The sequence below is a fragment of the Onychomys torridus genome, chromosome 12, assembly GCF_903995425.1.
Source record: "Onychomys torridus chromosome 12, mOncTor1.1, whole genome shotgun sequence".
NCBI lineage: Eukaryota > Metazoa > Chordata > Mammalia > Rodentia > Cricetidae > Onychomys > Onychomys torridus.
This window is the reverse complement of record NC_050454.1, coordinates 9,989,605-10,003,049: the sequence shown is the minus strand read 5'-3', so window position 1 is coordinate 10,003,049 and position 13,445 is coordinate 9,989,605. Positions and strand designations below refer to the sequence as shown.

Here is a 13,445-nt window from a genome sequence, read left to right as displayed (position 1 = left end):
AGTAGTTTCAGTATTAGCTTTTTAAAGTTAGCTATTTTCATCTGCCTCTCTCAAGTGGTCAGGTATTTCTCTGGAAAATAGGGAGTGACATTTCATAGTTCAGTTCTTGAAATTCATGCTTTCTATTGTTCTGCACCACACATGACCTGCTCCACATAGAGCCTGGAACTTGACACAGTTCAAACACTGAATTAGTTCCCTTCTGCAACTTTTGTCTTTTCATGGTTTTTGTGACAGTCTACACCCTGCAAGGGTCCCTTTGTCCTGGCTACTTTAGCCAGAAAGACTGAGTTTCTCTTGGTTGTAGCTGCCTGAACAGTTCAGAGTAAATACTAGGATACATACACACTAGTATACGTACATACATTCATACATACATGCATACATACATACACACATACTAGGATAATATGTACATACAAACATACTAGGATACATACATAAATACACACTAGGATACATACATACATACACACTAGGATACATACATACATACATACATACACACTAGGATATGTACATACATATACACTAGGATACATACATAAATACACACTAGAATACATACATAAATACACACTAGGACACATACTCAAGTCAGGCACATCAGAGGAAGGAGGCAAAGACTGAGAATCCCACCCTTCATTAGTTTGCTTCTTCAAGTCTGATCCCCTCCCACAGTCTGCCCGCTTTTGTTTACTTTCCAAAGTCCTTGGGTAATTGCTTCTGTGGTTTTTGTTTAGTTTTCAGTTGTAATCAATGGGAGAGATAGGTGGTAACAGACTTACTCTATTTCAACCAGAAGAGGAGCCATCAGATAGGATAGGATAGGATAGCAAACCAAAAGACTTACTACATATCCATAAAGATTGTAACAAATAGCAGGAATACATTTTTCTCGTGTTTTCCTTCCTACTTGCTGACAAAAATATGCTGGTTAGTTATGAAGTAACATGATGAGAAAGAGCCAGAACCAGAAGAGGGATTACGGAACCTCAGGTCAGGCTGGGCAAGACTAGTAATTACCGTCATCGCTAATGTAAGAACTGAACCCTTAGCCTAGCTCTCCAAGTCCTGTGTGCACTGGCGTGTCTCTTCACCATCGCCTTGGGATGCTTTTTCTTTATTCTAGGCGACAATCTTCAGACTGCAATAACAGTGGCCAGGAAGTCTGGGATGGTTTCTGAAGGCCAGAAAGTCATTCTTGTCGAGGCAAATGAAGCCACTGGTTCTTCATCAGCATCTGTCTCTTGGAAATTAGTAGAAGACAAGAAACATATCCCACTTGAGAATCAGGTACTTCTCAACACAAGGCACTTTGCCGGATTATTGGACTTGCCACACAGTGGTGCCAACCGTTGTGACTAGCATAAGTTTCGAGACAATGCCAAGTCCATAAACTACTTCAGGTGTCTAACAAGTATGAACCTAGTCATGTCAGTTTTCTGTTCTTCCTATTGTATTCTAAGATACAGGCTGTCTTGGCTTCTGAAATTAGTAATTCTTTTACCCTTAAAAACCTCTGGCTTTAGCTGGGCAGCAGTGGAGCATGCCTTTAATCCCAGCACTCAGGAGGCAGAGCCAGGCAGATCTCTGTGAGTTCGAGGCTAGCCTGGTCTACAGAGTGAGAGATCCAGGACAGGCATCAAAACTACACAGAGAAACCCTGTCTCTAAAAAACAAAAACAAAACAAAACAAACCCTTGGCTTTTTACTAGAAAGAACACAATAAGCAGAGCAGTGAGCTCAGCTTCTCACACTTCCCCTTGCCTATCAGCCACTCCATTGGGTCCAAAGGGGGCTTCATCCCTTGGAGAGACCCACTGTGTGCACTGAATAATCAGACTATGTCTTCAGGGTAGGAAAAAAAATTGTTCATTTATCTCCAGTCTTGTTAGTATTCTATCTCCATTGTGTCCTTATGGAGCAATATTAATTCTGTTAGAAAAAAAAAACCCAACAAGTTCTCACTTCCAGGCGAGGGTTGTTAAGTTGTAGTGCTTTTGTCTGTGACACTCGAAGTGTGAGAAGTGTACTCGTCTCCGGGACTCGCCGGGATCACACCACGATGCGAACAGGACATGAGTGAGTGCTATCCTCTCATCCTCCGGTGGCTGTGGTGTGTGAAGATCAGTCCAGCAAAGAAGCAGTCATTTTCGGAGGGATCAGGGCTGGAGGGAGACTTTTGGAGAGAGACCCTGCTGTTACTTCAGTCCTTTCTGTCAGATATGCTTGTAGGTCTAACCACTGGAGCAATCGGATGAGCATAAAATGTGTGCGCCTTGCTTTGCAGGACAACTACATCAACATCAGAGAAGAAGTCCCCGATCATGGCAGAGAAGGGAGTTACCATTTTGCCCTAAGTGGAAAATCCTTCCATGTTTTAAGTCAGCATTTTAGCAGCTTACTGCCAAAGGTCAGTTTTAAGGAAGCAATGACATTTCTGTGAGGGTGATGAACATGTCACTTACATAGCAGGATCCCAGATAGTTTCAAAATTTGAAATAGATAAAATACAACTAGAATCATGTGGTGGTGGTGCACACCTTTGATGCCAGCACTCAGGAGGCAGAGGCAGGCAGATCTGAGTTCAAGGCCAGCCTGGTCTACAGAGTGAGTTCCAGGAATGCCGGGCCTACACAGAGAAACCCTGTCTCAATAAACCAACCCAAATAAAATTATACATAAATAAGTAAGTAAATAAAATAAAGAAAAAAAATACTAGTTAGCTATACATATCACAAGGGAGGGAAATTCTTTACAAGGTTATTGGTATTTCGTATTAGATTTGAAAATTATAAGCATGAGGAGTCAAGTTTATACCAGCCCTAGCACCAAAGTGGCAGCATGGAAGATTGGTTTAGGGCGGCTCTCACCATGTTGTCAGTAGGCACTCAGCAGTGGGGCAGAGAGGCAGGCGAGGATAGGAGAGTGCTATTATGTGTGTGGTAGATGAATCCTGTTCTGAAGGGGCCAAACTTAAAGCTCTTTTTACAAAGAATAAATTTATAATAGGGGCAAGTAACTCATTTGCAAACAAATAGACTCTGACTGAACACTGAGCCAAGTTCACAGCCACAGAGAGCAAGGATCACATTGCTCTCATACTCGAGAAAGTGAAGTGTGGAGAAGGGAAGCAGCACCGGCAGGCCGTCTGGCCTTAAAATAGTCCATGTTCTGGGGCTCACAAAGTTTGGGATACCAGCTGAGCTTCCTCATTGGTCAAGCCCAGAGGCATGACTAGGGCGCAGATAGTCTCTGTGTCGCCACCTGGTGGCCTTCTGCCAGTTGGGAACAATTTTTGCTTGCTTTCTCCTGGGGCCCCTGCTCTGTTTCTCTGTTATGATTCCATTGGTTCAATTTTCCATGAAGCTTGACACTTTACAGAATTATATTCCCCATGTCACCTGGGTTATATGGCATAGGGCATCAGTTTTATAAATACTTGTATTTTGTTTCCATTGGTTTTACTTGATAATAAAAGTCTTAATGTCCATCTTCAAATACAAAGTAAATAATAAATAAAAGTATTTCCTTGGAAACAAGCTTTATTTCTATTCATGGACACTACTTGCTAATGTTCTATTTTCAATTGTTTGGTGTGTACATTGCCATGATAAAAATATTTCCTCCCTGCCCCCCCACCTCCCCAGATACTGATGAACGGGACCATCTTTGCAAGAATGTCTCCGGGTCAAAAGTCAAGTCTCGTGGAAGAATTTCAGAAACTGGAGTAGGTTCTATGCCTATGATGAAGTGATGGAGGCATGGCAGTCATGAGGGATAGACTAGGCATAGAGATCTGTTAGGACAGAAGTTCTTACCCTGGGCAGATCACAGTCACTGGGGGAAACTTAGAAAAAGTAATAGTATTGGTTCTACACTTTCCAGTGGTGCTGGCCTAATGGTTTATATGGGGCTGGAACACAGTATTTTTACAAAACTCCCCACACCAGTCAAAGTTGAGAACTGCTGTATGAGAATGTAGGGCCATGATAAGGTATGGTGGGAAATGAGACAGGAAAGGTAAGCTGAGCCCAGCCACTGAAGGAGCAAGAATTTAGGGTTTGTTCTGATAAGCTATCATCACACAGAGAGGTTCATCAAATCCCTCAATATTAAAACATTCCTTTGCTAAAATATCTGTTCTGTAACATCATTAGGACACTTCAACACCGAGAGTCTCCATTTACAGATGAAATGAGTGTCCGGTGTTCATCCCTTTGACAACTTATTTCCTGTTAATGAAACCTCATGGGGGACCATACCAATATGACTCCCCTTATAACCTCATCTTCCTAACAATATGATTTAGTCTTTAAGGAAGCTTCTCTACCCAAGAAGCCCCATCTTCTCATGGTTGAAAACCACAAAGGGTCTCAGAATAAACTACTTACCTTATAGCAGTGTAAAAGCCAAGTTTTCAGCATGTGCTGCAAGCTCGCATGAAGAAACCAACCATTCATAACCTAAGTCAACAGTTCCAGACCTCAAGCAGATTTCTGCTTTCTGTCTTCAGCTTCTGGGCCTGGCACTTCATTTCTCAGCTGAGTGACCACTGACAGGGTGTGTTTCCTCCAACAAGCCCAGTCTTGGTCTCTCTTTAACTTTTGGATGCTTATGATTATGACTTCATTAGTCACTTTCCAATCTAACATTTGATGTTAAAAATGGCAAAACGAGGAGATAAGACTCCAGACCTGGTTTCTAGATAAAATCCCTCCCCCCCCCCAACAGTGTCATCTCTTCACATAGTTGTGATCACTACCATTTTTTGTGGAGGGAAAAACTGTTCTCTAGTCAGTGAAATGCTGGTGAAAACCTGGGAAGCCCAGTGGTGCGTATGCGGGGACTTTCAATCCATTGTGTGAACCATACAGTCGCACATTGCTTTGACTAGTGTCTTGGGGGGAGCTTTCCTACAGTAAAAAGCTTAACTCCTTAAGTAAGGATAGTTACTTTTGTTTAAACTAGAGAAATTAGCTTTATGAATAAACTAGCTTTGGTTTCCTCTACAATTCATATTTTTCTTTTAGCTACTTCGTGGGTATGTGTGGTGATGGAGCCAATGACTGTGGGGTAGGTACCTGTCAGTGTGTGACCATAATTTCTCAAAAATACTTGGGATGGTTATCATTTTCATAGATGTATTAAACTGACACTAAGGACGTGGGAAGGTTTTGATCAAAGCCACAAAATAGTCAATGGTTGCTATATGTTAAGTAAAGTAGAGCTTGGCTTGGAGTTCCCTCTTCCTTGGGTAGGTGTTCTGGTGACACCTTCTCTGGTGCCACCTCCTTCTCAGGTGGAAGACAGGGTAAGGTCTGGCTGGGGACCACAGATTACCTTCTGTAGAGGTGTGCATCCATTGGCCATAAGCTGACTCTCTGCTTTCAGGCTTTGAAAATGGCCCATGTCGGTATCTCTCTGTCGGAGCAGGAGGCATCAGTGGCCTCACCTTTCACTTCCAAAACAGCAAACATCAAATGTGTGCCTCATCTCATCAAGTGAGTAGTCCCTTAGCCCAGCCTTGTTCTCGTGTTTGACTTCCAGGTGCAGATAGCATTATTCTGGGGAAGTGGAAGAGCTGTGTGTGTCGAGAGGCGCTTTCTGTAAAAACACATTCTCCTGCCTAGTGGACTTCAAAGGAGTTCTAAACAACATGGAGGAGAGTGGTGCCGTTTCCAGTGACAGTCACTGGTTGGCTTGCCTTTCTAAAGCGTTGCCACTGCTTTTCATTGCATTAGCAATTACGAGTTTGGATGCTTTTTGTCTTGGGAGATCGGGAAGACCCACTTGATTTCCTTCCCTCTTGGATCCTTGCGTTTCTTTGAGGTACCCTCCTCAACCCCAACTCTAAAAAAAAATCTTTATTAGTCTCTGGTGCTTCCACTGATCTTACCTTGCTCCTCTGTTTGTAATGCTGGTATGTTTGGCTTGAATGGTAGAAACAGCGTTGTAGCTGATCTTGGTCATCACAGCCAGCAGGTGTTGATAACTTAAAATGTACTTAATAGTCTATTATACTTAAAAAAATAGCCTGCAGATGGAGATGTGGCTAGTATTTCTTTTGTAATTAAGAAGCCAAGAGGAAGAGAACGTAACTATATACCTGTGCTCAGAGACCACAGAGGGCTGGAAATCATGTGTTATATCAACTATTATACATTTTCTGCTGTATTAATGTAATGATTTGGCTAGCTTCCTTTGTTTAAGATATTTATCCGTGCACTTGAGTAGGGTTTGTTGAGTGGGAACTTGGATTTAAGGGAGATCAGCAAAGACAGCTCTTACAGAGATTCCTATAAATGGGTGAATGTGAAAGGTCATAATGTGACTGGGGAAGAGGAATTGGCTGCTTTAGACTGTCTTGGGGAAAGCCTCACTTGTGGAGGTGAGAAATGGGAAGAAATTACCTCCTGGGCAGAGCAATGTCCGCAGCAGGAGATGGTTTGAGGAGCAGGTCTTGAACTCACAGGGAGTTAGTACAGCAATTGTGAGTAAATTGAAGTCTACTGCCACCCCTATATGAAATAGCAAGAAGTGATAAATTTCATGTTTTGTGCTGGACTGTGGTATTTTTTTTCAACACCAGCCAGCAACAACGGCACAAAGGAGCCTGCTCATTGTGTCCCGTCTGTTGAAATCTGATGCACAGGTAATTTGAGCGCACACATTACTTTTAGTTCAGTTTTAGGAAAAGCTGGAATTGCTGAGGTGAAATTTGGATCAAATGTTTGCCAAATTCACAAAGTACCTGCTTGAAAATGCTCCTAGGCCTTATTTATTTCCCTTAGTTCACAGATGCAGCAACTAAGACAGGGGATGGCCTTCTAAATCACAGTAGCATGTGCATATGAGGTCTGAGCCCGGCTCCCAGCTCTCTTGGCTGTGAGTTCAGGCGCTGAAACAATTCCATGCATATTGGATGAAAGCAACTGTAAACCATAGTCCATGGGCAGGTCAAGGCTGTGGACACTGGCCCGGAACTGCTCTTTCCTGAGCAACCAGCCATTTAGCTCCCACTGGATCAAGGCTGTCCAGGGTTGGAGAAGAGCATTATCATAGAGCCAGATGTCTGGCTTTTTATCCGTTTGTTTTATTGCTGTGCTAAGCTTAGATGAAAAAAGGCACAGAATGACATCCAATTTCTCTCCATCATTTTCCTCATCCACTCTCGTTCCTCTTCTTCCACAGGGAAGGCCGCGCAGCTCTTGTTACATCCTTTTGCATGTTTAAGTACATGGCCCTGTACAGCATGATTCAGTATGTTGGTGTTCTGCTGCTCTACTGGGTATGACTTGGGACAATGCCTTGTTGAGTGAGACCTGAAGCAAGCAATTGTTCACTCCATGAAAAGAGGGTGTGGGTGCACCAAGGAGCCTTCTAGAAGTGTCCTCGAGAGTTCACAACATAAATCAGGACTAGACAAGCTGTGGCTTTCTGATATAGAAACAGGTCATCAGGGGGTAACTGAGGATCGGAGTGGAGTTGCGTGTTTATTCTCATTGTTGCTTTCTTGTGTGTGGACCAGGCACCTGCCATACCACTCCCACTCACTACAGAGTGGATTCCAGTACTGGAGTAGTGCTCAATAACAAGTGTTTGAGCTTCCTTCTCTGTTCCTGTGATAGGATATGGACCAAAAGCAACTTAGGAGAGGAAAGGGTTTGTTTGGCTTATTGGTTACTGTCCATCACTGAGGGAGGAGTGTGGAGCAGAAACCAATGGAGGAACATTGCTTCCTGGCTCGGTGGGCTGGGCCCTCCTCTATCAATGAATAATCAAGAACACATCCTGCGGGCAGGTCTGCAGGCTAATCTGACGGAGGTAATTTTTCAGCTGAGGTTCCTTTATCCAGGTATGTCAAGTGCAAAACCAACGTTAGCCATCCCAGCAGGCTTCCCTAAATACTGATGCTTTACAATTTCAGGGGTGTAAACATACAATAGCAGCACACACTTACGTACCACATGGACACAGGAGCTGTTAATACCTCAGGAGCATAGATAACAGCAAAAACCAAATGGAGGGAAATAAATAAGCAGTATTGAGCTTTGCATATACCCTAACTTCTATTTACCACAATTAATTTAGTGGTATGTTTGCACGATTTTAGTGTTTAACGACTAGAGCTTAACATTCATGAAAACTCAGCGATTGACTTTCAAGGGTAAATAAGCCAGTGTAGTTCTCATTTCTAAATACACAGATCTGAAAATTGGCGAATTACGATATAAAAATATGTGTATTTTGTGGTGGCTCTTATTTTTTAACAGGATATGAAAGGAGAAGAGATGTCACTGTTGTTTGGGAATTCAGTATGTAATTCTCCCCCGTAATTCCAAGGAAGGGGACCATCCCTGCAGATATCTCATCCGGGCCCCTTCCCCCCTTGTCTGTTTTCTTCTAGGTTCAGCTCTTGGTCTCACTGCTTTCAGATAGGTTTTCAGACTCTCTCACGATGGGGCCAGAGGTTAAGCTGCTTGTAGGAATTTGATCCTATTTTGGAATGCTTTATTTATTATTTTGGAATAGTTTATTATCCTCAAAAGTATAATTCAATAATGGCATTCTATGATCTCCTTTACACTCATGTGTGAGAGCAAGGGAGCAACATCATTGAAGACAGAGCCTTGAACACTCTTTTGCAAGAACAGTGAGACAGCTTATTAAAAGCATGTAACTCTCGCCTAACAACACCCAAGATACACGGTGTGAATTCAGTCACTCTAACTTCCCATTAGTGTAAAGTGTGTAAGGCCACCACACAGCTGGTACACATGACTGCTGGGGATGCATGGTTTATTGTGCCTGACCAAACCCACATTTTCTGCTGGTCAGCAGAAAAGGGAAGAGATGGGTCTAGCAGGTATTCCCTGAAACACTGGGTAGCTCTGATGCAGGGGACCCCACCTGGGAAGCACACACAGAAGGTTCTCCTGGAGCGAGAGGCTTCTATGGATTGGGGAACCCCCTCTACCAACCACCACTGCTCACCAACCTAAACAGCCCAAGACCATGCCTCGTCGTCCCAAATAAGCTGCTTGAAAAATTAAAGTTGTCGGGAGACACTTAATGCAACTCTTGCTAAATCTTATTGTAAGTGTATAATTTTTTTAAATCTGTTTTCCTTTTTGTTTCCAGGAGACAAACAGCCTTTCAAATTACCAGTTTCTATTCCAGGATCTGGCCATCACAACTCTTATTGGTGTAACAAGTAAGAGCTTTACACCTTTCTTCCCGGAGGTTCTTCTCCTGCTTCCTTCCCTCAGCCCCGGGAAGGTTTGTCTGTCATGAAGGCGGCAGCAGCAGCAGCAGTAGCAGCAGCAGGAATGTATGGCTTAATTTCAGAGACACTGGTTGGGGCCACAGAGTGCTCAATTCCATGAAAAGAAAATGCTAACAAAGGGAAAAACTAAATTTTTGCCTTTTCCACAAAATAGAGTGTTTCTGAAAATGGGTACCCACCAATTAGAACGTGAAAGCACCTTGGAAACAGGAAATGGGTGGAAACTGACTTCAGCTTGCTTTTAGGTGCAGGTGGAGATGAAATGTGTCCCACTTGTGGAGCTGAATGGCTTTGATCTTTCTGACCTCCAAATTGTAGCTGCTCAGGATGGAAAGTGCCACTTAAGGGCAATTCTGCCATTGTAGGACTCCTGCTTCCCACCTTTCTAATGAGTATGTTGATTGTCTCCTACGTAGGGACAATTTCAATTTATGAATGCATTCTCAAGCTATTTTAGGTTTGCAGCAAAGAGGACACAAGTTTGTACCTTTCCCCTGAGTGTACACCGCTCCATCTCGCCCTCGACCTCACCCCTTTGTCAACCTCACCCCTTCCGCAAGAGAGGCACATTAGCCGCAATTGTCCTCCACACATCCATACATTATGATTCCTGCAAAGTTCATCGTTACGTTGGGCTTTACTCTCAGTCTCAAACTCTATGAGTTTGGACGTGTGTCAGGTGACAGATGTCTGTCCTTGCACCATCAGACAGAACGTTTCCTCTCAAACCTTTCATACCCCATTTGTTCTCCCCCCATAAGCTTCTGACAGCCACTGTGGTCTTTCCACTATCTCTACACTTTTCCAGAAACTTCAGCAGTTGGAATTACATAGTCAGTAGGCTTTCAAGCTCAGCCTCTTTCATACAGTAACACTGTTCATTCGAGGTTTCTACACACTTTACATAGCTTGACGTTCACCTCTCTAGGGGACTGAATGACATTCTATGGTCCCTGTGACATAGTTTATTTCTCCATTTACCGACTGAAGGGCATCTTGGTGCTTTCAAGTTCTTACAGTTTAAGAATAAAAGTGCTTTGAGCATAACATTTCAATTACACTGTCCACTTTGGTTCTCAAGTTCAACATCGATACCCTCTTAGGCACCACCCCAGGCACCAGTGTCTGGGAGGGTACCCATGCCTAACTCTCTATAAAGGTCTGGATCTTTTGTTAGCTCTTTGGCATGTGCTGTGGCTCTCTGCTCTCATGCCCTTTCTCCCACAATTTTAATGGTTCTCGTGACAATTCACTCTAAAAACGTGTTCAGAAATACAAAAGGACAGGCTCAGATGGAGTTAACTGCTAACTCTTCAGCCTCTACCCCCTGCTTCCTGCTGCTAGCTTCCCCTTGCTTCTGCTGTCCACAGCGAAAGCCATGTCTCCTTAAGCACAGGACTCTCAATACCACAGTGCTCTTTCCTCAAAAGGTTTCTTTTTCCCTTTAGTGACACCACACTCAGCTGAATTTGTCTACCATGTGACACAGCTTCCATCTCTTTCCTTTAAAAAAACATCTCCTTAAACCCTATCCTCAAAGCATCTTGTCCTCAGTTTACACCCTTACTCTAATGGATGTTAACTAGTTACATGACTTTAAAGTTGTCTGTGTGTGATGAATCCCCAGTTTATAGCTGTAGATGAGATGATTATCCAGAGCTTTGGAATGAAGCATCCAGCTTTGCATATTTAATGGAGCCCACACATAACATACTCGAGCCAACCTCTTAATTCTGCCAGACCTACTTATGTTAACTATGTGAACTTACTGAGAAGCATGTTTGTGCTACTTAATGCTCCAGGCCTTTGGGCGGTCCATGAGATAGCAGCATTACCTCGTTAGCTGTTCAAATTAAAGACCTGTAGTCATTCTGGCTTTTTTCTTTCTTTCTTTCTTTCTTTCTTTCTTTCTTTCTTTCTTTCTTTCTTTCTTTCTTTTTTTTTTTTTCACCCTGTATGTCTAATACATATGACATCCCTGTAGTGGACTGAATAGGAATGGACCCCATAGGCTTGTGTATTTGAACGCTTGGTCATCAGGAAGTGACATTACTTGAGAGGGATTAGGGCTTTGGGTTTTCAAAAATCCCAGTGAGTCCCAGTGTCTTTCTCTTCCTGCTGCTTTTGGACCAGGATGTAAAACTCTTAGCCACCTCTCCAGCACCATGTCTGCCTGCATGCCACCATGCTCCCCGCCATGACGATAATGGACTAAACCTCCGAAACTGTTCGCCAGCCCCAATTAAATGCTCTTCTTTATAAGAGCTGCCATGGTCCTAGTGTCTATTCACAGCAATAGACATAGACTAAGACAGCCCCACTTGGGTCTGTATCCAACCAAACACATCCTGATTCCCTTCCTACTACTCTCCCCTCTTTTGTTGGGTGGGCTGTACCAGGCATGTGTAGCCATGTTCGCCTACTTATATGAGTGTTAGGGATTTGAACCCAGGTCATCTTATTTTAGCAGTAAGTGCTCTTACACTCTGAACTGGCTTCCTACTCCCTTAGTGATTCTTTTAACATCATTTATTGTATTTCCTGTGGCATTCCTTTTGGCTTCTTTTAATAATTTCTGTAGTTTTGTTGACAGTCTCATTTCATTTAACTATTGTTTTCCTTAAATTTTTGTTCATGGTTTCACTCAGTTCTTTTTACAATAACAATGTTTTCATGTGTTTTTATCTTATGTGTATGGGTGTTCCTGCATTAACACCTGTGCATAATGTGTATGCAGTGCCTTCAGATGCCAGAAGAGGGCATCTGATCCTCTGGAGCCACCATGTAGGTGTTGGGTATTGAACTTGGGTCCTCTGGAAGAACAACCAGTGTTAACCACTGAGCCATCTCTCCAGCCCCTTCATTTAATTTTTAAAGAACATATACAACAGCTATTAGAAAGTCTTTGCATATAAAATCTAATGTGTGGGATTCTTTGATGTCTTTTAGCTTGTTTTGTTCTGAGCATTATTGTGTACATAGTAACTTTGGGTATAAGATTAAGCTCCTTTTCTAGGTTTGATAGTTTTGTTTTACTATTGGTTGGAAGTTATAGTCATCCATTTATTACTGAGTTCCCAAAATTGTATTTGCAAAGTCATATCGCTGTAATCAGAGGCCACTAACATCTCTGTTTTCTTTAGCTCATGTTTTGACAGAGACATCTTTGAACTCTAGCTGTTAAAAAATAAATGAGCAAACCAGCTTCCTCAGCTTTTGCAGACTGGATATTGCTGTCCTGTGTACTCAGCACTTGACAGACCCACATTGAGTCTAGAGGCCATGCAGGGCTGTGAGCTTTGCATCTGTAAGCATGAGCCAAGCCTCAGGCATGTGTCTAGCTTTAGTATCCCAAAGCATACACAAATGCCACTGAATGCTCTGATTTTTCCAAAGCTCTTCAGCGTTCAGTGGTTATATTAGGCCTATTACATCCCTTATCTTTTGTAGAGACAATCTTGAGATGTTACCTTCTAGTATTTTCAAGCACTGCATGTCAATTTGTTTTTATTTTTGCCCTGAATGAATTCCATATTAGGAGTCTCATATTAAGTGAACTGGAGATGAGAATCTGGAATAATTTCTTCAGGTAGTTGCCAGGCACATTACAGCAAACCTGCCCATGAGCCTGTGGGTAAAGTCTGCTGCAAAGCTTTCATGACTAGGAACCAGAGACCATCTTGGGAAATGCAGGGCACCATCTTCAAGACTGATCCCTAGCTTGTGATGGAGTGGGGCAGGCACATGCAGACATATGACAAAACTCTCCTGTACTTTTAGTGAGGCAGCTCCGTGGGTAAGTGCACTCGCTCCCAAGCTTGACAACCTGAGATCCATCCCTGGGACCCACATGGTGGAAGAAGAAAATGATGTTAAAGTTATCTCCTACCTCACACATACACACATCATGGTGTGTGCTTGTGGAAACACAAGCAATAAACAAATATAATAATAATAAAAAACCAGTCAATGAAGGAATGAAGGAGCATAAAACATTTTTTAAAGAGTTGAAAAATCCTTACTATTTTGTTAGGTCTTTTTTTCCTTAATTCACTCTCTGCTCTGCTGCTATAGACTTCTGTATATTTTCCAGAGTTCTGGCAAGGGTTGGCTTGGATGGTTTTACATATTTCTCAATGTCCCTCTGCAGAGA

At 42.7% G+C, this 13,445-nt stretch overlaps 1 protein-coding gene across 12 annotated transcripts in view; it reads left to right on the top strand.

Moving 5' to 3' along the window:
• The window catches only part of Atp13a4 (ATPase 13A4), a 120,843-nt gene that overhangs the window by 93,287 nt on the left and 14,111 nt on the right, over positions 1-13,445 (top strand). For 9 of the 12 annotated variants that reach the window (XM_036203205.1, XM_036203207.1, XM_036203204.1 and 6 more), the window contains 7 exons: positions 1,133-1,296; positions 2,294-2,416; positions 3,654-3,733; positions 5,037-5,079; positions 5,398-5,507; positions 7,198-7,294; positions 9,148-9,220. In XM_036203205.1, coding sequence (XP_036059098.1) covers positions 1,133-1,296; positions 2,294-2,416; positions 3,654-3,733; positions 5,037-5,079; positions 5,398-5,507; positions 7,198-7,294; positions 9,148-9,220 — 690 coding nt within the window. The remainder of the gene's footprint in view (positions 1-1,132; positions 1,297-2,293; positions 2,417-3,653; positions 3,734-5,036; positions 5,080-5,397; positions 5,508-7,197; positions 7,295-9,147; positions 9,221-13,445) is intronic. The other 3 variants (XM_036203215.1, XM_036203216.1, XM_036203208.1) reach the window with 3 other exon arrangements.